The 25,859-nt window shown below is 37.2% G+C and overlaps 2 protein-coding genes across 2 annotated transcripts; both read left to right on the forward strand.

Moving 5' to 3' along the window:
• The first annotated feature begins 640 nt into the window (after nucleotides 1-640).
• On the forward strand, nucleotides 641-10,502 carry LOC121956910 (troponin I, fast skeletal muscle-like). The gene is made up of 7 exons (XM_042505349.1): nucleotides 641-825; nucleotides 2,339-2,371; nucleotides 4,941-4,980; nucleotides 5,081-5,209; nucleotides 8,223-8,312; nucleotides 9,292-9,465; nucleotides 10,213-10,502. The coding sequence occupies exons 2-7, from the start codon at nucleotides 2,364-2,366 to the stop codon at nucleotides 10,288-10,290; spliced, it is 519 nt and encodes a 172-aa protein (XP_042361283.1). The 5' UTR covers nucleotides 641-825; nucleotides 2,339-2,363; the 3' UTR covers nucleotides 10,291-10,502.
• Nucleotides 10,503-12,477: 1,975 nt separating this feature from the next.
• Nucleotides 12,478-17,958, forward strand: LOC121956914 (troponin I, fast skeletal muscle-like). The gene is made up of 7 exons (XM_042505353.1): nucleotides 12,478-12,605; nucleotides 13,812-13,842; nucleotides 14,219-14,255; nucleotides 15,170-15,298; nucleotides 16,210-16,299; nucleotides 16,380-16,553; nucleotides 17,567-17,958. The coding sequence occupies exons 2-7, from the start codon at nucleotides 13,835-13,837 to the stop codon at nucleotides 17,642-17,644; spliced, it is 516 nt and encodes a 171-aa protein (XP_042361287.1). The 5' UTR covers nucleotides 12,478-12,605; nucleotides 13,812-13,834; the 3' UTR covers nucleotides 17,645-17,958.
• Nucleotides 17,959-25,859: the final 7,901 nt, after the last annotated feature.

Here is a 25,859-nt window from a genome sequence, read left to right on the forward strand (position 1 = left end):
GAAGACTGCAGAAAGTGAGAAAATTCATCATGAACATGCACTTTCTGCACTGTTGTCAATGATAATCTGTTTTTGAACAAAGTAATGGGAGAAAAAATTGATTATTTTATTATTTCTTTTTTTATGTTTTTAAATCTGATTCATCGATCATCAAAACAATCGTTGGCTGTGGCCCTAATTTTTTGTTTACCTTGAAGGCAAAGCAAAGTTTTCTTCAGAAATACAACACAATTCGGGGAGAGTCGCTAATATTAAAACAGTCATTTTGTGGGTGAAGTAGTCCTTTAATGTGAGATTTCAGCGGTCAGATCGTGATCAGTGTTTTAGGGGGACTCTCCAGGAAACAGAATCGCTGGAGGATCTCCAGCTGATTTCTGTGTCTGCGAGCTGCTGAAGCTTCAGATTAACTTGAACTTTAGTTGAAATAACTCGTGCTGCGTGTGACTGTTCTCGCCTCCGCTCTGCTAAGCTGCTGGTTTAAAGGAAAGTGAATCTGCGTAATCCCGTCGCCTCGACTGTTGTGTAACAATTGCTTCCTGCGAGCGCCGCTCTCTGCGGGAGGGGAACCTGATAGCGTCTGTTGAGTCCAGGGAGGCGACTTCCTGCAGCAGAAATTTATGAGGTTCCTCGGAGAGTTGAGGGTGGTATTTCTGGAGCCTGCCGGCCCATTGGTCTGAGGTGGCTCCGCTACCATAAAGAGGGCTGACTTTCCTGCTGAGTGAGCACTTCACACCCTATATACCCTGTTTATTCTTTACTGTTTAGGACTTGGCAGTGTCTCCCCCTCTTCTTCTCCTTCCTCCTCCTCCTCGTCACGTTCAGTAGGTGAGAGTCTCCGTAGCTCGGCTTCCTTTTCGCTCCGGTAGGAGACAATACAGAGAGCCACACTGAGGTCTGGTCAACAGGTGGGACTTAAAGGTGGTTTTTAAGGTGTTTTTTCCCCCCGAACATGCTGCTGCAGGTGTGACCTCTGACCTCTGAGGCTGCGTTGAGACGTAGATTCAGAGAGGCTGGTTGGACTTATTGGAGGACACTGTAGGACGTTGAGCTGAATAACTTCGGGACATTCAGGTTAAAGTCTGGACTTGAAGCACATTTTTCATTTTGTGGTTTTATTGTGGTCCTGCTGGGTTTCGATGTGTCTGTAGATTCAAAATGTCATCGTGGTGATGTTTGGACGTTTCGTTGAGGCTGCATGATGCTGGTGACATTTTTGAAGTTTCATGTTTTAAATATTATAAAGTTCAGGTTCATTTTTACTCACCTGGATGCTAATTTTTTTAAAGCATTTTTTTTTGTAAAGTTATGTTGTCATCTTGTTATTTTGCCTAATAACTTGTTACATTATTGACAGATACTTACAATTTCATAATAAGCTCGTGTAAAAAATAAGTTTGGAACTTTTTCGATGAAAATTTGAATTTCCATGATGGATTTAAACGTACGTAAATGTTGATTATTGATGTTATTGAAAAGCTCTCCGTATTTGTTGAATTGTGTGCTTGCCTGTTGACAAAATTTCATGGATTTGCACGTACAGCTGATTAAAAAGCTCTTATTTTGAAGTCATTAACCAGAAATGTACTAAATGAACATCATATAATTAGTACCAAATTCTCTAATTACTGAGAAAAGTTGCGTTTCCATTCTAAAAATGTCTTTATTAAAGATTAAATTAATTTGATTCCTTGTGATGAGGATTTGTAAATTGAATCAATATCGCCTTTTTGGCTGCAGTCGGATGTTTGTCAGTGTTTTATATTCATGTGAAAATAAGACGATTTGGCAAAGTGTGACGATTTAAAACTGTCAACTGAGTCTTGACGAGAAGATTTTGATCTTTTTCTTTTAAATTTGGATTTAGTTGAGTCTGGAACCCGACTCCTTTTAGACCTCAAAGCATCAACGTTTACAATTTTTAGTAAGTTTTAGTGTTTTTGATTCTTTGAGTTGTGATCTGAGTCAGTTTTCGGACACACCTTGGTGTCAGCCGGCGGTTCGGATGCCTGCGGGATGTTGGAATTAACAGCGTTGGTGTTAACGGCTCTCACCACGTGTTTGGCGCCACATTTGGTTCCTCCGCTGGTGGCATTTCGTGCTCAGTTCAGAAGTTAAATTCCAGGCAGAAATGTCTTCGGAGGGCCCCGGCAACCGACCCCGCCCGTCCAAAATTAGCCGGTTTGTGATAGCTGGCGTGGCAGCCGGTTTTCCGTGATATCGTGTTTCCCGCTGGAGGTCAAAGGGTCGCCGATCGATAACGGGGAGGCAACAAGACGTGTTCAGCTCAGCTTTATGTTACCTGTCCGCTCGTGATTAACCGATTTCTGTCTCTAAACAGGGTGTGAAAATCACGAACCGCCAACATGTCTGAGTGAGTACTTCTTCTTCTTCTGTGTTGTTGTTGTTTTTGTTGTGCTTCTTCTTCTTCTCGTGTGATTTCATCTCACTAATCTTTCAAACGACAGCCACACTTACCAACAGGACGGGAATGTTGAATCTGTCTTTAATTGAATTTGATTTAAAAATCTCAACTATCAAACAATTAATTTTAATCTACTGCTTTAAAACTCGTGACGGCTCTCTGTGTGTTTTTTATTCATTTATTTTCCTATTTTTTTTATCTCATTTTTGGGGCCAGTTTAAGACATCTCAGCTTGTCAGGCTCAGCCTTTGCTTACAGGTCCATAAATTCCTGATAATCTCCAAGTAAATCTTGGATTTAAACACCAGATAGTGTGTCACATCATGGTGTCTGTAATTCAGGGATTAGCACACAGATTAATGCACAAGATCTGGACTCTGCAAACATCCAGCGGACCCAAAATATCATTATTGACTGTTTTTATTCAGTTATGATCTTTTATTGAGTCCAAACAAGTGCCTCTAATCAACATTTATTTGGTTTTGTTGGATTAGGATAAGCTTTTGTGAAGGAAGAGCTTAATTTAAATGCAGATTCCTATTCATTCTTTAGTTATTTATTTATTAATTGATAATGTTTTTGATAATTTATTGATATGGAATTTTTTGCTGCTTGTAGAAAAGTTGTTTATGCATATTTATGTGCATTCATTCTCCATTAATTCTAAAATTACAACGCAAATTAGAAATATTAGTAAAATATGAAATATTTGTTTTCACAGACCAGCTGAAGAACGTATTGTTACATCTCACTTAAAGCGACGGCGCTCTGTTTTCAACTTTAGTTTGATTTATTGGAAACGTGCTCAGTCATTTATAACAATGCAACATAGTTTAAATTTCCTTTGTTTCCGTCTTTGTATCTGATTGTTTTCTGAGTTTCATAAAGACGGATGCACACATTCAGTGTCTTACATCGACAAATATCAGAAAATAAGAGCTAAAGAGCAAAACAAAAACAAACAAAAACATTTTAGTGAAAAACTTTGCAGTTGACTAAAAAGTACTCATTATGCAGAGTAATATTTATACATTATATAATGGGATTATAGTTATTGTCTCATTAAATTACTTGAATGTTGCAGCTGGTAAAAGTTCATTAGCTCATTTTTTATTCATTGATTTTATTTTGTATTAATAATCTGCAAAGTAACTAAAGATATCTTAAAGAAGTAGTGTTTAGAAAAAGTCCCTCTGAGATGGAGTAGAAGTATAAGATAGCATAAACTGTACATCTTCAAGTAAAGTACAAATACCTCATATTTGTATTTAAAGAAACGTTCCAGCATGCTGGCGTTAATCTCAAAGTTGCGGCAGAGTCTGATGCACACTGAGTCTTTTTTTATTGCAGGACGACTCTGAATCTAAAGCGTAAATGTTGAGCTGCTTCATCGGCGCTGAACTTCAGCTGAACTTTAATCTTTGCACACAAAATGATCGGGACGGTCACGCTGGCGGCTGCTGAGACGTCTCACCGCCGGACTGACTGAGTGTCTAAACTGATCCCAACATGTGAAGGCTGCAGTTCAGTGTGAAGGTCAAAGCTGCAGCTTCGGATGACAGCAGCTGTACGAGCTCCTCGAACATGTCAGGAGGGACTCGTTAAACTGTTGTCGCATTTACAATGTGCCACGCCGATTTATGACCGTCACGATGAATTTATTGTGTGAGGAAAAATAGAAAAAGTAACAGCTGAAGTGAACAAACAAATTAATTTAATTTCTCTACGCACGAGTGAACAGTGAAATAATCTCACCTCGCAGACAACATTTTTGTTAATTTATTTATTTAGTTAATTAAATGAATAATTTATTGTTTTATTTCTGGAACTCTGTGTCTGTACAGTAAATATGCATGTAGGTACAACCAGTTAGCTTAGCTTAGCATAAAGACTGGAAACAAGGGGAAACAGCTAGCCTGGCTCCTTATCCTCCTAATTACAAGCCCCTCTAAAGTTTGATAATTAACTCTTTGAAACCTGAGCAAACTGGCCTGATTCCCTCCAAGAACATATGAAAAAAAGCAATAAGCAACTTTTCAAGAAATGACCCAAAACACTAGTAAAAAATTAAAAAAATTATAAAAATAAAATAATAATAATAAAATTATTTATCTCTATAAATATAAATATAGTCTTCTTTACATTTTCTCTACTTTTTTAAGTTTCTAATAAATTTTCTTTCTGTTTTTTTAAAAAAGAACAATACATTATTTATTTGATTAGTAAAAATGAGTTGCCTTAATTAAGGTTTTTATTATTTTATTAATTTTTGCATTTTGTGGTTTTCTCATTGCTCTCTTTCCATATTTTCTAAAATCAAAGGTTTTAAATGCCTCTGAAAGGTGTCTGAACACAAGAAAACCCTTTTCAATAATGAACCTTTTGTCATTTTTAATTGGATCAAATGTGTTAATTAGTGAGCTTTAGCTTCAGTTTTAATGTGCTGAGAGCTTAAATAACTGTAATTAATCCTGAGGAACATAAAACAAAGACTGATAAAACTGAATCTGTCTCACAGGGGAAAGAAAATGACGTCCAGCCGCAGGCACCATCTGAAGGTGAGCATAAATCCATCTCTGCCGTCTTGTTAGACATCAGTGGAGCGTCATTAACCCTTTAATTTAACTTGAACATGTCTTTTTTTTTACCGTCCTGCAGAGTGTGATCTTGCAGATCGCCGCTGGCTGGCTCGAGCAGGAGAAGAAGGACATTGCGGCGGCAAAGGAGAACTATTTAGGCGAGAACTGCCCCGCACCCGAGCTGAGCGGAGACCAGGCCGCCCTCATGGTGAGACCACGATGCTATCAGACAGTGGTGGAGGAAGTATTACACAAGTACTCGTGTTACTTTGTTTACGTGCACGGTTTAGACGAGCTACAGTTACAGCCTGTTTATTTAATGTGTCTCCTGTCCTTGTCCCAGTCAACAAGCAGCAGGGGACAGTCCATCTTTCAGCTTGTTGCTATAAACCTTTATTATTTAAACAGTCTATGGTATCGACCCAATCACAAACATAACTGTTTTATTTACAGTAACTTTGAGGTAGAAAAACGTCACATACATATAATCAAACTGAGTAAACTCTGACTTCACTGATTAGTTTGAAGCCACAAAAAAAATCAATATCAGTGTAAGTGTACGCTATATTTAGAATATTTTCTCTGCGTCACCTCGCTGTCAGACAGCTCTTACTGACGAGGCCGTTTTATCAAAAACACCAAACTGAGACAAACACTCTGAACTGAACTGAATGGAGGAGCAGCTGCTCTATTGCTGCTCTACAGCTGCTCTACTGCTGCTCTACAGCTGCTCTACTGCTGCTCTGCAGCTGCTTTACGGCTGCTCTACAGCTGCTCTGCTGCTGCTCTACTGCTGCTCTAACGCTGCTCTGCTGCTGCTCTACTGCTGCTCTACTGATGCAATACTGATGCTCTACTGATGCTCTGCAGCTGCTCTACTGCTGCAATACTGCTGCTCTACAGCTGCTCTACAGCTGCTCTACTGATGCTCTGCAGCTCCTCTACAGCTGCTCTAACACTGCTCTACTGCTGCAATACTGCTGCTCTACTGATGCTCTGCAGCTGCTTTGCAGCTGCTCTACTGCTGCAATACTGCTGCTCTACTGATGCTCTGCAGCTGCTCTACTGCTGCAATACTGCTGCTCAACAGCTGCTCTACTGCTGCTTTACTGTTGCTCTACAGCTGCTCTACTGCTGCTCTGCTGCTCTACTGCTGCTCTGCAGCTGCTCTACTGCTGCAATACTGCTGCTCTGCAGCTGCTCTACTGATGCTCTGCAGCTGCTCTACTGCTGCTCTGCTGCTCTACTGCTGCTGTACTGCTGCCTTCATCAGCTGCTGAGGAAGATAAAGAGGAGACAACGTTCAAATACAGTCAACATTTACACTGATATTGTTTTTTTGAGGTGGTTAAAATATGTTTTGCTGCAGCTCCATTCACAGCAGGACATCACTTAGCTTCTGTGTTGTGGGACTGTGCTTTATTTATCAGAGGGGGGGGCTGGGGTTCAACCTTTTTATTTAAAATAAATATAAAATACGACCTTTACAAAGTGTATGTCCCTCACCGAAGACAAAAAAAACACCAGTCTGTCTTCAGTGCCTACATTTTCTTAAAACTGGCTGACCCGTTTTGCAGCACCTCTTCCCCCCTCAATAAATAACAAACAGTCCCTATCCCTAACCACTGAGGAAAGCTGCATGTGCAGAAAGCAGAGTCCAGTTAGAGTCGGACTGACGTGTTTAAATGACGGAATAACTCTTTCAGTTGGATTAACACGTTTACATGTATTTTAAAAGTCCAGCTTTAGTTGGATAAAAGCAATAAATCACCTTTTTCTAACATCCTGTAAACGTCCTGACTGTAACCCAGAACAGAAAACCCAAACCATGGCTCTAGAAACACGTTGGTCACCGTAGTTCTCTTACATCGTTGGCACACGGGAAAAGTGACAGGCTTCATCGACAGTAAGACACAAAACTACTGCTACGTTTACACCGAACGTCCACGTGACTCCACGGTTTTGGACCCTCTAAGATGAAAAACCTTTAGAAATGCAGTTTTAGCTTAGACAAGACCGGCGCAACTAAAAATGGAAAAGTCTTTCCTTTGTGTTTTAAAAAAAACACAAAGGCGGTGTGACTTTGTAATGACACACTATAAAAAAACACCACCACACGCCTGTGCAAAGTGCAGCCGTGACGTCAGCGTTCTCGCAGGATCCCACAGAAGTGACGCCGTTTCAATAGTTTGTGTTTTCTGGCCCCCAAAACGCCAAACTACTTCTCTCCCATCGCCATGGCTGGATAATGCTTCTGTTACCGCTGTGATATGTCGCCATATTTAGTTTGCAACGCCTCTAAATCGGTTCATACTTTTGTGTTACTTTCATTAACATTTCACCTTCTCAGAGGTCCAAACCAAGAAATCTGGTTTGACTTTTCACCATCTCTGTAGTATTTTCTGTACGTTTGGATGGAAATTATTTCTGAAAATGTGTGCTGGAGATCGTTTTAAAGCACCGTTTCAAATCGTGTTAGTGTGGATATTTCCTCAGTTGGCTGCAGTCTGCAGCTTCACGGCTAGATGCCAATAAATCCTCCGAAACGGATCTTCAGACCAACAGTTAGATTTAGGAGGATTTGGTGTCATCTGGCGGTGAGGATGGCAGGTTGCAGGCAGCTGAAACCCCTGATTAGGATTCTCTCCTCCTCTCCGAAACAAACGGACCAGCTGATTTAACCCTTTGAGACCTGAAGCAACTTCACTTTTTCTTTAGCTAATTACAAAAGCCTTTCACAAGTATTTAAACCTGTCAGAGAAAACTGGTGCAATTTCTTTTAAAAACGTAGGGGGAAAAAACAGAAACATTGCAAATAAATAATAAATAAATAAAAATAAAATATCACAAAAATATTTAAATTAAATAATATTACAAAAAGTAATAAAATATTTTAAATAAATACATATATATATATATATATATATATATATATATATATGGTATTTTCATTAACAGTTCTTTTTAAGGTAATGTACTTGTTTGTTTTTGACTTTTTTTCCACTTATTTTCGAAAAAAAATTGTAATTTTATAACAATTTTTTTTGCTAATTTTCAGCAATGTCTTGTCAAATTCACTCAAGTAACTTTTTAAACGTGTTTTTATCGATGATTGCACTTAAATCAAACAAAGTATCTTATTTTAGGAGATAATCATAAATCTAAATCCAAAAACTGTCACAAGCATTTTTGTGAATGTGTTTGTTTTTGTGCATCAACAGGAACTCTGCAAGAAGCTCCACCAGGCCATCGACAAGATCGATGAGGCGAGGTACGACGCCGAGTCCAAAGTTCAGAAGGCCGACAAAGAGGTAAAAGAGCCTCTGACATAATTAACCTCAACAGTTAATGATGAATGGCATGTACTGTTTCCAATTTGCATCAAAGCTCCTTAATCGGTTCATTTTCCATTCTTTTTTCTTTTTTTATTAATATATTTATTTATTTATTTATTTATTTTGAAAATGTATTATGTGCGTGTGAAATCCTGGTAACATTTCCAATGTAATATTTAATTCCGATAACCCTATAAAAAATAAATATTAGACATTATTATTTTCCACCTTTATTGAGTTAAGTTTTTATCCAACATCAGTCCTAATCATAAACATCAAGTAATCATTAATTTTCAGAATTTTAACCCTTTAATAGTTTTTTGTCATGATGCCAGTATCTTTTTTAGGTGAAAAAAACACAAAAAATATTATTTTCAATATACATGCTGAGTAGATTTTTTTTTATTATCACAGCCTGGGATATGTCAATGATTCGCAGCGACACTGATTTTTATATATTATTATTTTTGTGCCGTGTCAAATACTGACAACAGAAAGCAAAAATCAAGCTATAAAAATATTCTACATTTACTTGATTTTCTACTTTCATTGAGTTAATATTTTAAACAGCATCAGTCCTAATCGTAAAAATAAAATAATTTTCTGAATTTTAACCCTTTCAATGCCAGGTTTTTGTCATGATGCAACCATGTTTTTAGATGAAAAAAAAACACAAAAAATAATTATTTTCAATATACAACATGCAAAAGAGATAGATTCTAGGTAGACAGATTTTTATATATATATATATATATATATAGATTATAGATAGTACGTAAAATGCACTAAACAGTCCCTAAAGGGTTAATGCTGTAACAGACATAGTTTAAGCACTTTCACGTGTTTTTACCACTTCCAGAGTTGCAGAGTTTCCTTTGGCAAAAGCACCGTGTGTTCTGACTGGTTAGCTCCGTAACATCTGCGCCGACACGTTTCGATGCTTTTCTGCCTCCAGATCGAGGATCTGAAGATGAAGGTGGTGGAGCTGGCCGGAGTGAAGAAGCCCGCCCTGAAGAAAGTGCGTATGTCTGCTGACGCCATGCTGCAGGCTCTGCTGGGAGGAAAACACAAGGTGACCATGGACCTGAGGGCCAACCTGAAGCAGGTCAAGAAGGAGGTCAAAGAGGAGGTGAGGAGGGAGCTCACACGATTCCAGGGTTAACGGCACTGATTTCATTCATCTAAAAATAAGGCCTGAAATAGGGAAAAAAAAAAGGTAAAATTAATCTTAAAAAAAAGTCTGAAAAATCCTCACATATGGGAAGGAGGATTTTATTTATTTATTTACTTACGTTGAATTGTAAAATCTCAAAATGATCTGCAATATCCATTTTTTGTTGAATAATATTATAAATAATCAATTTCTTTTCTTAAACTTGTCATGATAAAAATGCAAAGAGTGGAATCCCACACGCAGAGTGAGAAACATAAAATTGCCCAAAAAAAAACATCCAGAAATACCAGATATTACCCACTTACATTTGTGTTCTGTTCTAAAAATTATTGGGTTTTTTCAACATTTAACATAGATCCTCTAACTTTCTCTTTTCAAAGTTATGTTTTGTGCTACAATGAATATTTGGACAAAAAGAAATCCCAAGTGCATTAAAAAGTCTTAAAAAGTCTTAAGTCTTAAATGAAAAACGCCAAAACAAAAGCCAGACAAAAGTTACAGTGGAATTAAACTGGAGTTTAGAGGCAAAAATAATCAATAAATAAAGGCAGTAAACACCGAAAAAGAATAATAATAAACAGGATCAAGACAGAAAAAAAAGTTAAAATATAAAATTAAAAGAAAAACTAAAAGTCAAATTAGAAGAATTCATGACATAAACGTGATAAAAGCTTTTAAAAGCTTTGTGTCTTCTCTGTGCAGCCCACAGAGGCGCTCGGCGACTGGCGTAAGAACATCGAGGATAAGGCCGACAGGAAGAAGATGTTCGAGACTTCCTAAAAACCGTCCTGAGGTGGCGAGGAACGACGGCAGAGGAGACGTCTGCGTCCGAAGGTCTGAGTGACTCAGAGTGTCTCCCTGTTCCAGCAGGACTCGCAGGGACGACACTTGAGGCACTTTTTCGTTGTCTTTTTTTTGTTTTTGTGATACCGCCGCCCCCCCGACAGACACTGAACCGACACGAAGTCCCGTCAACATGTAACGCAGTCAAAACCCCAAAACATCATTTCAAAATGTACAGCTTTTCATGGAGTCGTTAGAAATAAACGTTTTCAAATAAGAATTAATTTGTTTGTTACTTTTATCCGCAATTTCTTCACTTATTCACTAACTGACAACTTAGATTACAGTTTTTACGCTTCACAGTGTTCCTAATATTAAAATCTTTAGCAGACTTTACGCTGAGAAATTAAACCTTTTGTTCAAATTATGATGCTGGAAACTCATCAGCCTGTTACTCAAGCAAAATACAAATTTATATTCGTAAAATTTTACTGAAAGCCTCCGAGAAAAACTACTAAATAAAAGTATTTTTTTCCTATTTGCTAAAGTATCAATAAAATGGGCAAACAATTGATCAACTAATCAAATAGTAGACAACAACTAGAATTTATTTTATCTATTAAAAATGCAAAAAATATAAAGTTAAAGTTTTTTTTAAGACACTGAACTATAAATTTAACTGAATCAGCTGTTATCTGTAATTCAGTTTCTCTCATCTATGGAAGCCAAAAACGGCTGATTGTAATTTATTTTTTTATTTTTTTAATGCTCTTATCTCAAAAACATGAGCTAGTTTTAATATTCAAGTTAATCAGATAAATCAACCAGTTACAACAAGAAACAAAAGGTTGTTTCCTCGAACTACTTTTAATAATAATTATTGAAATATTGAATATTTATTTAAAGATGAAGATTGTCATGCCAGTGTGAAAATCAGGTGTGATCAAATGAGACGGACACTAATTTTCACCCATAATTATCCCAAAAGTTGTTTTCTCGTGTTAAATGGTGATATTATCTCGAGATATTTCCCTTTTTTAAATTACATAAATAAATCTGTTATTGTGACAAAATGAGCTTCATTACAGCAAAACAATTAACTTGATAACGAATAATTAACATAACGGCATCAAAATAATAACAACTGCAAGTTCAATTTGTGGTAATTTTGTTCGTCCTTGTGGTTTTTGTCTGTCTTGTTTGTTTTTCTGTCTCTTTGTCGATATTTTACTTCTCTTTGTAGTTTAGCTTCGTTTGTTTATTGTTGTTTTGCATCTCTTCGTTGTCCGTTGATGTCTTTTTGAGGTGTATTTATTTATTTTTGTATCACTTTGTGTCGCTTTGTTGTCGTTTCGTCTGTTTTGAGTAACTTTTAATGTCTTTTTTTGTTATTTTTCATTCACTGTAGGTCAGTTTTTGTCTCTTTGAGGTATATTTGGGATTTTTTAGTTCGCTTGTGTTTCATTTTTGTCCTTTGGTGTCTCTCTGGGGTATATTTGTTTGGTTTTTTTAGCTTTTTTGTGTCTCTTTTAAGTAACTTTTAATCTCTTGTTTTTTTGTGTCTCCTTGAGGTCAACTGTTCTCTCTTTGAAGTATATTTGTGAATTTTTTAGGCTGTCTTGTGTCTCTTTGCCGTCATTTTGTGTCTCTTTTTGTCTGTTGAAGATATATTTGTGTATTTCTTTATTGTTGTGTGAGTCTTTGTAGTTCCTTTGCATCTCTTTCTTGTTGTTTTATGTCTCATTGTGGTCATGTTGTGTCTCTTTGATGTCTCTTTGTCCGTCTTTGTAGTTCTTTTTCGTCTCTTTGTGGTTTTTTAGTAATCCATCCATGAATATTTCCAGTTGAAAGTGGTTAAAAATGATTTAAAAACTGTGTCGAGGCTGAAGATTTTGCTTCAGAAAACGGCTTTAAAGGTAGAAAACAGAAAGAGGCGCCCGTGTAAAAGCTGTTTAAGGACTCCGTGTTTAACTTAAAGGAACTCCGGAGGTTAAATCCGATCACTGAAATTGTTTACTTTATGGTGCTTTTATCTCCTCCCCTCCTGCCTGCGTGAGTCTGCATCCTGAAGCTCAAAGTCGTCTCGCAGGCAGGGGGGCGGTTTGCAGCGCGGGGCTGAGTCGGGTGTATTTCAGGAGCTCGTTGGCCCATTGGTCTGCCGGGGAATCCATTTCCATAAAGAGGATCTGAGCATTTTGCTGAGGTATCGCAACCCACCATATATACCCTTTTTCATTTTACACTGTGTGAGTTTGGCAGTGTGTCCTTTTCGTCCGCCCGGTGTGTCGTGGTCGTCTTCCTCCTCTCAACAGGTGAGAAATAATCTTTAAATTCTGTCTCTCTGTGTGTTTTTTTGTCTCCAGCCTCTCTGAGAGCAGCATCTTGTATTTTGTATTCAGAGCAGCCGAACATCGACCGGACTCCGTTTCTAAAATATCCTCTTTTAAAAAGCGGAACTCAGACGTTTGTTTCTGCACCTTTGACCCTCGCTGACATCCCGAGCTCGCTTTCTGCATGTTTGCTGTCGACGTTTGACCTTTTCCTGACAGACCTGAATTTATGAGACCTGTTGAGCTGCACTGAGTTTGAGTTTTATGGTGCTGAAGCTCAGAGTTTAAAATACCAGAATTAGACTAAATAACATCCTGTCAGTATGATGATGTAATTAGTGTCGAAAACGTGACGCTCTAAAAGGTTTGTGAGTGAGACGAATGAAATGCTGATTTGATCCTTAAAATCTGAGCCATTTTAATACACGGAGGACTATTTGTTTGACAATAACTGGTCATTAATTATCAATTAATTGGTCATTAATGTGGATATTAGGCTGAAAATATTGATCGTGGTTAACAAATGTATTTATTTGTGTCTGCAGGATTAATCAGTTTGATAATCTGATGGTTGAATTTATTTCTTGGCTTTTTTTATTCTTATTTTGAGTATCAGAGCTTTAAATTAGTCACATTTAAGTAAAAGAAACTTTGAAATTTGAAAATGTGCGACTTTTAAAGGTGTTAAATTTGGCTCTGCCAGTTCTGATACGTCACATCAAAAAAAAATGAATAAAGCATTAAAGTTCATTTAAAAAAGCTAAATTTGGAACTTAATTGATGATTGTGAGATAATTTCTGCTAATTTGGAGTTTAGATCTAAATGTATCAGTGAAATTTTTTGATGATCTTTCACTGGACAATTTAAATTAACCCCTTCACCCGATCTGGTCATAAACGCCAAGACGCGACATCGGATCCCGACGGTCCCAGTTTTAGTTTTAGTCGACGTCCGCTGCTCTTCAGCTGTGGCCTCAGATCGCGTTACGGCACAAATATTCGGTTCATCCATCAGAGCGGCAGAACATGCTGATCTCAGAGAAGCTCACACTGACATCCCCATCTGAGCGACTACGGTGTTCAGCAGAGGTCAAAAACTCTCAGATGTTTACTCCACTCACTGAGTGTGTGTGTGTGTGTGTGTGTGTGTCTGTGTGTGTCTGTGTGTGTGTGTGCGTCCTCATGCAGGTTGTGAACCTCTAAACGCCAAGATGTCTGAGTAAGTCTGACCCGCCCTCTTTCTGATCGGGTTTAAAGTCTGTGCAAAAACATCCACGTTTACAAGCACATCTCATAACGATGGTATTTTTCTGAAAATTGGTGTATTTGTAAAAAAAACAAACAAACATGTTTTTTAACAATATTATCCTAATATGTGGACAGAAATTTGAGTTATTTAAAAAATAAAAAAATGCAAAAAAATAAATAAATGAATAAAAGTACTTTTAAAAAAAAGCAAAACGTGCATTGCAAGTGTCAAATAAGATTTCACTTTTTGCAGGAAATGCCTGATTTTTTCAGAGTGAATAGATGTAAATACTTCAGCGCTGCGTGATGTTTATGTTTACATGTTGATCTGATTTTCTCTCCAACAGGAAAAAGTTGACTTCCAGCCGCAGGCATCACCTGAAGGTAACTTTAAAATATCTAAAATATGACAATAAAATAAGATTTTTAAGGCTTTTTCCAATAACACTTGCTACAGATATTATTTTGGAGCTTTAAATTACTTCAGAGTGTCAAATAGTCCTATTAAAAAAAAACAACTTGTTTGTTATTTCTTTTTATTTTTTATGTCCTTAAAGGGTAATTTCCTAAAACAGTTTTATAAAATGCATGACATTTTTTGGCATTTTTTAGGATTATTTTCAGAAGCAGATTAATACACATTTGGCTGCAAAAAAACGTCTCGTTATGTGATCTGGATTATTGTTAAAATGTGTTTCTTGAAAAGGGTTAAAATATTTTTAGTTACATATGATATTATTTTTAAATAACTGGTCATTAATAATGCCAATAAATAGGTCGTTCATGGTGATATTAGAGACTGTTTATCATCTATCAGAGGAGGCACTTTAGATACATTTTTAAGCACTGAGGAGGGAGTTATGGTCTTTGATTTGGCTTAGTGGAGAGATTTTAAACTTTAGATGGTTGTACATATGCAAGTGGTTTTTAAATGTGTGTTTTCTTTAAAAATCACACTATTTATCACAGCCCAAAACTGAAATTTGGCTATATTTAGTGAACTGTCACTTAAGGAAAAATATTTCTAGCTCCATGATAAAAAATAAATAAAAAAACAGTCTCTCGGGCTGATTGAAGATGTAAATCTTGAACAAACGTCGCCTACGTGGGAGGAAATATTGAATTTGATGGGGACTATTTTCAGCAGCGGATTAATCCACATTTAGTGCTCATACTTTTGCATTTCAGATCATCTTTTATTTGAAACGTTTCACTGAATAATTACTTAATAATGCTGGTCAAATATGACTGCAGTAAACAAACCAAAAAAGTGACGTTTTGGCTGTCTCGTCCTGCAGAGTCTGATCCTCTCCATCGCTCAGAACTGGCTCCAGCAGGAGGAAAAAGACAACAAAGCTGCGAAGGAGGCCTACATGGCCGAGCACTGTCCTGCCCCCGACATGAGCGGAGACCAGGCCGCCCTGATGGTGAGCATCGGCCAATGAGAGCCTCCGAATCAAAGAGCGAGTGAAAACACTCATCCTGAAGCAATGAATTTTTTTACCTGAGAAAAAGCAGAAATTTTATACTCTGTTAGAGGGCAAAATTTTATTTTGGAAACAGGTTAAAAAAAAAAAAAAAAAAAAAAAGATAAAAAATATACATAGAAGTAATAATTCTGTAAATTATCCCATGTTTATATTAAAATGTGTTTTATCAGAGTTCCCACAGCCATAAAATTCCTGGAAAAATTATAAAATTAGAAACGCTGTTTTCCATCACCTGGTGATGGTTTGATATGAACAGATTTGGGGGGAAGTTTTGAATATACATTGTTTTTGGCTTTTGTTTAATCCTTTAAAACCTCAGAAAACTAGTTTGATTTTTTTTCATGTGAAGAAGACAACAACTTAACAAAAGATCACCCCAAAAAAATAGCCAAAAAAGTAGTAAAAGGTTACAAGAAAATAAACTGATTTTTTTTTTTTAAATCTACAAAAATGCAAAGTAAAAGAATAAAAAAAAATTGGAATTACTAGAAACAATGCTCTAATAAAATGATAAATATGAACAAATAATAATATATATTTTACTCAAACCTCAGTTTCCATTTACAATTACGATATGATACAATACGATACGATACGATACGATACGATACGATACAATTTGATACGATACAATTTGATACGATATGCCTGTGAAAGGCATCTGAACGTTGATGTGGTGTTTAAAGGGTTGCTGAACTGTTTCCACCACTGAAATGAATCCTAAAATATTAACTTTAATCGCTGCAGTTTAAACTTTTCGGCTTTCAGAGCACCAGAGTTGCTGTTTGACACATACAAACGCATCTGTAGCTGAACACGTATGTAACATGAGAACTGTTTATCGACAGGAAACCTGCAAGAAGCTGCACGCCCTCATCGACACGGTGGACGAGGAGCGGTACGACATCCACGCCAAAGTGCAGAAGGCCGACAAAGAGGTAAACGAACATTTGACAACAAACGACGGCCTTTTTCTAAGAAGAATAAAGTGAAGTAAAAACATTTTCCCGCCTCGCAGATTGAAGACCTGAAGATCAAAGTCGTGGATCTGAGAGGAGTGAAGAAACCGGCTCTGAAGAAAGTGCGTATGTCCGCCGACAGCATGCTGAAGGCTCTGCTGGGCTCCAAACACACCGTCAACATGGACCTGAGGGCCAACCTGAAGCAGGTGAAGAAGGAGACCAAAGAAGAGGTGAGCACACTGGGTTTCATTTGTTTTTTTATTTTTGATTATATTTATTTATTTTAGCCAGAAGTTTAGGAAGTATTATTATCATTTATTAGAGTAACAGGAGTAACAGTACTTCACCAGTGAAGAAGGATGATGGTCTATTTGGGAGAATTTGGTCACCTTTCTTAAAGTATCAGCTGTTTTTTGATATAGATAGTGTTTTTCCCCTTTGTTTTCTCTATATTTTAATTATTGTCAATTTATTGAATTTTATTTTATTTTATTTTTGTCTTTTTGAGAATGTGGAGAGCAGAAATAGAAATAGAAATGGAAACTCTATTTAACCAACAAAAAAAAAAGAAAAAAAAAGATGGGACAGAGGATAATATTATTTTCATTTTTTCATTATTTTATTTAATTTTTTACATTTTTTTGTCTATTTGAGAATGGAGAGAGCAGTGCATTGTTAATTTAAAAAATCCCCAAAAATCTATTTAAAAAAAAAAAAAAAAAGGAGACGTATATATCTACATAGGGAGCGGGTCCTCGTCTTCGGAGATCGCCATGTTGCACCGCCGTGTTTCTACAGTAGCCCAGAATGGACAAACCAAACACTTGTGACAGATAGACCAGATGGTCTTAAACGAGCTGCAGCTCCTCACATCGTCAGGTGAAACCGTGAATATTCGAGTTGCGGTGTATTTTGGTGACACCTGTGGTTACTGGCGGTAAAACGTGGTTAAACGTTACACGTCGCAGAATTCGGAGACGGCAAAATAAAAAACACGTTCTCATGCAAAGTCGTCACGTGTTGCCACTTCTTCGTTGACTTAATACGCTCTTGGCGTCCTTCTGCGTCTGCTGTTGACGCCACGGTGACGTCCACACGACCGCAGCCCTGTTCTTTCTTTGAACGTTTCGATTTTCAGTCTTATGTCACGTATGTTGATTTTCTCACCGAGCGTCCGTCAGTTTAACTGAAACTAAAGTTGATTCCTGATGAAAAACTGCTGTTTGTCTTTTCTCCTCTGCAGCCGGTAGAAGCTGCCGGTGATTGGCGTAAGAACATCGAGGACAAGGCCGACAGGAAGAAGATGTTCGAGTCCGCCTAAAGGCGTCGCCGCTGCTTGTCTTTCTGTGTATATGAACTCCACGTGTCTTACGTGTGTTGGTTGAACCAGACGGTCGTTTGGTGTCTCGATGAGTCACAGCAGCGTGTCTGAGGAGAGTCGCTGCGCAGGATATTGAAAGGTGTTTATTTGTATGTTTTTTTTGGCTGGCTTTTTTTTCTGGCGTTTTGTTAGTCTGGCGGGGAGGAGGAGGAGGTTCACGCACCAACACACCAAGTCTCCACACATTCAGGGAAACATTCACACCAGCTGAGCCATGATGGTCAGAAACAATAAAATCAAATGTGGAAGGAAAATCAGTGTCCATTTGTCTTTTTGTGTCTTCTTTTGACTCGTCTCTGTGGACGGCACTGGAGCCATAATTTCAGAAAACTGCACACCGTCACCCACAATTTTATTTGTTTTAATTTCCCCTCCGTAAACCAAAAATAACTGTTCTAAAATGTTTGGTCATGTAAAATAATATTTAATCTTTGTAAAACCAGACATTAAGGCTGCTCCAAAGCCCTTAAAATCAAAAACTACATTTCTAAAAATAGCTTAAATTTGGTTTATCTTGTATATATATATATATATAAATAATTTAAAAATATTTTCGGATACAACCAAAAAAGTCAAAATCAAGTTAGTTTTTGCAGGAAAGGGTGTTTTAAATACAAATAAAATTTCATCACTGGAACTGGATTTTTATTATTTATTTATCAGTTTATTTTTGTTAGCCTAAAATCAATGCAATGAATCTAAAATCAACTGTAAAATTAATATTAAAATGTTTTATGAAAAATGATATAATTTCTAAAACATTATTTTTGTTGGAAATAATTTTTAATTGCTAATATTTTATTCTGTGTTTTCTGGATATTATTTCATGGGTTAGTTCTCTGAAAAATAAATCTGTTTTAATAAGCATCATTTGACTTCCATACTAAACATTAAAACTCAGACCTCAACAAAGAGACAGTTCAGTGATATTTTTTTATTAGTGAAGGTGCCAACAAACAAAATGTAATTTATATTCCTCCTGAACTTCCTGTGAGACAAGATGGAACTTTATTTATCCAGATTTAAATCGTAAAAATTGTTGCAACACTTTCAAAACAAAGCAGAAAAAAGTGCAATCATAAAAAACACAATCCCAAAAAAATGAACAAGGTCAGAGATCAAAGCGTGCAGTTATGATGCTGCAGTCAGTTTCAAAAGTTTTCATCAACATTTTATAGGGTTGTTATTTAAATTTCTGTTATTTGTCCATTTTATTGTCATTTTTTTTAATTAAATGATTTTTTAAAAATTAATTTTCAGGTCATTTTCTTGTTTTTGCTATTTTTTCAGGGATAATCTTAAATTGCTTGTTGGCTTCAGTTCGCCCAGCTTTGAAAGGGTTAAGGGCGGAGCCGCTTTGAGTGGCGGGCGCCGCTGCAGTCGTGAGTCAGTTTGACCTCCTCGCTCCGCCACCCTCTCGCCCAAATATGGTCACTTCTGGCTCCAAAAAGAAAAAAAAAAGCTGACTGCCAAAATGCCAAACTCAAGCCGAGAGTCTGCAAACCAACGAAAAACGTCACACCGCAACAACCGGAGCGACGGACGGCCCTGACGCACCGAGCAGGCGGCCGGCTTGAGACGTTTTGTCATTTGTCCCGATGGTGGCGCTGGAGGAAAGGTCAGAGGTCACCTAAATAATTAGGAATGACAGCAGTGATTTAGGAAACTAAATCGAAACGAGGCGTTCGGATAATGAGTCTGATCTCACCAGAAACACACTTTGGTACGGTCTCTTGTTAAAACAAGACACACACATACACACACACACACACACACACACACATACACACACACACATACACTCACACACATGCACACATACACACACTCACACACACACACACACACACACACACACAGCTTGAAAACAGCATTGATTTCTCCTGTTCAACAAGAAATCATAGAACACATTACATTACAGGGAGCTCGCCATCGCTTCTTCTATCCTCACCTATTCCTTTCTTTTGTGGTGCTCTGGGCTCTGCCTGCGGCCTGCTGGGGGTCCGAGGCTCCGCGGCCTCTAAAGTTTCCTCAGTTTCTAACTTCGTCTCGCCGCTCAGCGAGGGGAATGTGAGCAGACGCCTCCGAGTTATATTTGGATCATGTGACTTCACCAAGACTCCTTTAAAAAACGCTGCGTTTCTTCTCGCTCCGTCACCGGTCTGCTGGGCTCGGCCTCACTGCCGCAGGTTAAATTTAGTCTTTGCGGAGTTCGTCCGTGTGTGAAAGCATCCGTGTTTGAACACACACGGAGGCGTTCAATGATCAGGCAGAAATTCTACTTTTAACACACATCAGATTTATTATCATTTTTTTATGCACATTTTCCAAAGTATTTTTTTTTTAAATGTTGTTCTTTTTTTTTACTTTCTATTTCTTTTTCATTTCTGTCCGTCATTTCTTTTTTATTTTTGCCTGCTTTGAATCACAGGCTGTCTGTGAGGTGAACATTTTTAAAGAAAATTAAAAGATAAAAAATAATTATAAATAATTACAGAATGAAAATAACATTTTGCACTTTTCCAGGTTATGTCCTTTATTATTATTTTATTATAATTATTATAATTATTATTATTATTATTATTACATTTCTAGGTAATTTTTTTGGGGTATTTTTTTTCTTCTGTTGCTCATTGTGTCGTTCAGTGAGAAAGAAAGCCATTTTGCTCTGGTTTCAAAGGGTTAAATCGTAGAGAAAGCTTCGACATTAAGTATCTGAGTGCAGTTTTGGGGGTTGATTTTCAGTCCTGCTGGTTTTCACCGTTGTTGCTTCACTTTGTTGTAATTAACAGCTGCGCCGTCAGCTGGAAGTCATCAGATTTAACGAGCCCCAAAAAGCTCAGCGGGACCGAAGACCAGCGAGTCTCACAGGTATGAAACCAGCAGTAAAAGAGTTAATCATGTTTTACGGTCAATGACAGCAGAGGTGGGAGGTCATTATTTTAAGTACTGAACTTAAGTACAAACTGAGGTACTTGTACTGAAATATTTCCATTTTGTTTTACTTTGTATAGAAATATGGCACTTTTTACTGCACTACGGTCATCTGACAGCTTTCGTTGGTTCCCGTGGAAACCACGAATCTCCAGATGTCGAATATTTGTGATGAAGGATGAAGTACTCCTTTATGTGTTGAGAAAATCCTCCATCTTTAACCCTTTGAAAACTGAGTGAATTGGCTTGATTTTGTTCAAAATCATGGGAGGGTGAAGAGCAATTTAACAAGGATGGGCCCCAAAATTGGTGAAAAAAATTTTTTTTTTTAAAAAAGTTACAAAGACAAATTTCAGAAAATTAGCAAAATATATTCGTAAATAAATAAATTAAAAAGAAAAAGAAAATTATGAAACAGTAAAAAAAAAACCCGAACAACTAAATAAGAAACATTTAAATTAAGTCAAAAAAGTGCTAAAGATACAGATTTATATTTTTTTTTTTCTGAAGGATAATTTTGATACAAAATATTCCTCCAAAAACATCAAGGATTCGTACCTGTACTTCAGTAAGGATTTGAATGCGGGACTTGTAGTTGTGGAGGAGTGTTTTGTGTACTTGTACTGCAGTAAAGGTGTGTAGCTGCAGCAGCAGAGGACACCTGCAGACAGACAGAGGGAGCTGCAGGCTGACGTTGGCTCTCAGAGGTCAGAGGTCAGGGGTGTCCCACTGCCACCAGTTTGGTTCCCTGAAAACTGATCCTGGTTATTTTTGGATGAAAAATGCTGCAAGATGATATTTTGTGGTGGCGCTCGAAGCAAATCGTGAAGGAATTTTTTTTTGTTTTTGAAATAAATCCAGTTTGGAACTTTCAGGTCAAACACACAGTTAATACAGGGGATGCTTAAATTAAAAATTAAAAATTAAAAATTAAAAATTAAAAATTAAAAATTAAAAATTAAAAATTAAAAACTAAATCCAAAAATTAAAATTGAAATAAAATAAAACAAAAAAAAAATAAAATAAAATAAAAATAAAAAAATGAAGCCTTGTGATGTTCCTGCAGAGCTGAAACAGACCTCAGATCAGCTGTCGGACGTCGTCCTGCTGATTCTCGGTCAGTAGGGGGAGTGTTTGATCTGTTGTCTGTTTTCGGAGCAGAAACTCTTGAGTTCTGATGATTTTCTGCAAGCAAATTAACCCTCTCATACCTGGACTGACATCAGTTTTCTACACCTTTGGCTAGAATTCAAACCTGTGAAAACTGGATTGATTTCTCAAAAAAAAAAAAAAAAAAACATAATAATCGACTTGGCAAGAAATGTCCCGCAAACTTAAAAAGAAATAGAAAACAGGTCATCTGTTCATTCAGTTATTCACTTCCATCTGGCAAACTTAAAAACAAAAACAAACAAACCAAAAATAAATGAAATTGTCATTTATATGTTTTACTATTTACACTTTTTTTCAATGATTTTGTTAAATTTTACGTTATTTTTTTATTTCCTTATTTATATTAATTAATTTTTTCCTCCAAGCAGATTATGAGAAAAAAGTAAATACTTTTTCAATATTTAGTTTATAAGGAAAAACTAAATTCTCAAAAAGGTGACTATCAGTATGTTATTAGATGTTATAAAAAAGAAAAATTGTATTTATAATTCTTATCATGATATGTATTTAAAATTATGCTACATAAAAAAATACAGAATATATATACATTTTATTTTTAAGTACTATGTAAATGTAATTTGTAGCTGTTTAACCAATTTCTTGATTATTTTTGGTCACTTCTTGTTAAGTTGCTCATTACCTTCTTCTCGTGTTTGTGAGAGAAATCAAGCTAATTTTGGCTCTTTAACTCTGGCGTGATTTCTTTGAAAAACATTAGAAGAAGTAAAAAAAAAAAAAAGTATAAGAACATCATCCAAAATTAGAAACAAAATAAAGGAAAAAGGTTTTTTAAAATTTTTTTTTTAGAAAAGGCCTGGGAAAAAAAGCCTAAAAATAATAACAATAATTTTAAATAATTATAAATGCTGTTTTGGGGGACATTTCTGTTAGTTTTTTAAAAATAATATATTTCCAAATATCCTTAAATGATTTCTTGCCAAGTTGCTCATTACATTTTTCATTATTTTTTTGGTGTTTTAAAAGAAATCAAACTAATAAGCTCAGGGTTCACAGGGTGAAAAAGGCATCTGAAAGCATCACAAAAGTGATGTCGATCCCGGTTTCAAAGGGTTAACTTCATCTATTTTATCTAAATTCTTTTCCTTGTATTTTTCCCCACTATGACTCGTGCACGTGCAGCACACGAGTGAAACACCTGAGACAAAGGTGGACGTCTTCCTGTTTTTTGGGAAAGTTTGGGTGGAACATGTGGTGCGTTTTTGTGCAGATTCGGGAGTTTTTCTGAACTTTCTTATTGTTTTTCTCGTTTTCATCTATTTCAGTTTCATGGTCCAAAGCTCCTCGCTGTACTTTTCATCTTTTCTGTCTCTTTATTTCCTGCGCGGCTCATTTTCCATGTCCTCACTCATGCTGACTCAGAGACAGAGCGTCCGTCCCTCCGTCCTCCGTCCTCCGTCCCCCCGCAGACCTCATGACTGTAACCGGAGCGCGTCTAATAACCGCGCAGGCTGTAAAGTCGTTTAGGGTTATTATGTCCAGGCTGCCGGAGGTCATCGTAAAAGTTCAGGGAGTGCTGTTACATTCAGAGCCTGCTCAAAATCTCATTAACTTTCTCCCGTTTGTCGCAGATGGTTTCGCTCTGAGCGCAGAGGCGGCTGTTGTCATCTCTGGATGGTGATTTGTTTCTTTTTTGGATTCGGCCGTCTGCCAGGCGCCCTGCAGCCCGACCCGCAGCCCGACCCGCAGCCCGACCTGCAGCCCATCTGGTTCCTGCAGGTTCTGCATCAGGTTTTTTTAAACAATACTGACTCCAACACAGAGGTGCAGCTGCAGATTTCTGCAAAAAAAAGCTAAAAGCTAAAAGCTAAGGTCTGATTATCCTCAGTTTCAACCAAAAGTCAAATATTAGGTCCAAGTTAACGCCCATTTTTTTCTTCTTCTTCATCTTCCAACTTTCTGCTCAATATTTACAGTTTTTAGTTTTTAGTAGACACCGGCGGATAATGAGAGCAGATTAAATTATGACATTATTAATTATTTTAGCTAATTAAATGATCAATTAAATATGAATTATTATTTTTGATTATAATTCTAAGGTCTTTTGACAGGCCTTTTCCTTTGTTATTTTTTTAGAACTTTTTCATTTACTTTAATATTTCTTGGAAATTTTTGGGTCATTTCTTTGTTTATTTTTCATATGCACGCAGCCGGTTTCGTCTGGCTGCATTCTCACGTGACACTCGTGCACGGTGCATGTGGACGTGCCCGGTGCCTTCAAGCAGTCTGCACAAAATAACAACGCCGCTGGCTCTCATCTGACGCCATCCAGACGCTTACGGGTTTGACACAGAAGGTGGCTTTTGGCCCATCATGAGTACATTCGTGTTCCTATTTAATGTAATTTTCTGCAGCGTTTTAACATGACTCTGTTCAGTGGCGTATCATGAGGACATGATGGGTGCGGTTCATCTGCGTCCTCAACTGACGCCGACAGAAATCGTGCTGCTGCGACAGCTGCCGTCCAGCGGTCCGCCAGTATATAATAACACAACCAACTGATCTGTACGGCCGCGTCTCAGCTGACGACGTCCAGCAGCTCATCATGCCGATGCACAAAGGCGGCTTTCGGCGTCGGGATCTTACGCCAAAATGACTGCGAAACCGTTGATATTTGACGATATCGGAATGAGAACGAGATGAAAAAAGAAGTCAGGGTTCATACAAATCTTCTAAATGAATTTAATAACAGAAAATTTTCTGCATTAGATTCCACAAAATCCACACCGTCAGTCGTCTTTTTCTTGGTAAATGCCGATCCGGTTACCTGCAGATGAATTCACGTCCTAAACCGCTGAGGACGCCTGCTGGGTGTCTGCAGACACAGAGCAGCGTGAAACCTGCGCGTCTGTAGGTGTCAGAGTCATTTAAGTCATTTGTGCTGCAGCTGGAAGACAAACTGGAGCTATTTATGGAACCAGGAGCTGTGAGGAAACATCTGGGACAGTCTGAATCCCTCCACACTGTTTTCTTCCAGCTCGCACCCAGAAAAAATAAAGAAAACGCAGAAAAGACGTCTAAATGATGAGGTCCCTCCACGTCTGAATTTGGTTAAAAAGTGAGAGGGGAAAAGACGTCTACAAAGAGAAATCCCTCTACGTCTTAATGTCAGCTTAAACCTGAGTTCAACCATGAATGCATTATTTTAATTTTATTTTATTTAAAGAAATAAATATTTTTTATTAATTTATTGATATATTTTAAATTATTTTTTTAACCAGAAATATTCGCATTAACTTCAGAATCTCTTTGATTGATACACAATAATACATTTGCTTTTACAGCATAAAGCACAATCATGAATTCATGTTGTCCGATGATGCGTCTCTCCTCTGCGGTTTCTCTCTCACAGATTAAAAACTCAAACAAAAACGTGTTTGTTTGTTTTAGATTTTTTCGGTGTGTGAATGATGCGACCGCGCTGACCTCGGACAGAGATAAAAATGTAATCCTCCGGATCAAAGAGGCAGAAAAAGCACCGAGCTCTCCAAAACAAATGTTTCAGCCTCTCAATAAATTAAAGATGTGAGCTAATATTTAGAGGATTCCTCTCATTGGAATTTGCCCTTTGACCTCTGGGATGGGCGAGGGGAGTTGATGTGAATTGTGGGAATTTATCTCTGCACTGAAAGCCTCTGTGTGCTTATTTTTTTCTTTTTCTTTACTTTTTTCTTTCTTTACTTTTATTTGAGTGTCTCACAGTCGTCATGACTTCATCTGGAGTTCAGAGTGTGAAAGCTGTTTGAGCAACAAAGGAAGAAATGACCCCAAAATTTCCAAGAAATTACAAAAACAACTAAAAAAAATAAATAATTACCTGAAAATTCTTATTATTAATCATTAGTTTTTTAAGTTCCAAAAAAAACTCTATTATTATCATTAGTTTTTTAAGTTCCAAAAACTCTCTTGCGTTTGAGTCTGTATTCCTCCACCTGAACGCAGGATCACGGCTGCATTACGCCATCAGGACGCTCATCACGCCTCCTGCATGCTGGGAAACTTCTGGTGGTGTGTGTGTGTGTGTGTGTGT

The sequence above is a fragment of the Plectropomus leopardus genome, chromosome 17 (assembly GCF_008729295.1).
Source record: "Plectropomus leopardus isolate mb chromosome 17, YSFRI_Pleo_2.0, whole genome shotgun sequence".
Lineage (NCBI taxonomy): Eukaryota > Metazoa > Chordata > Actinopteri > Perciformes > Serranidae > Plectropomus > Plectropomus leopardus.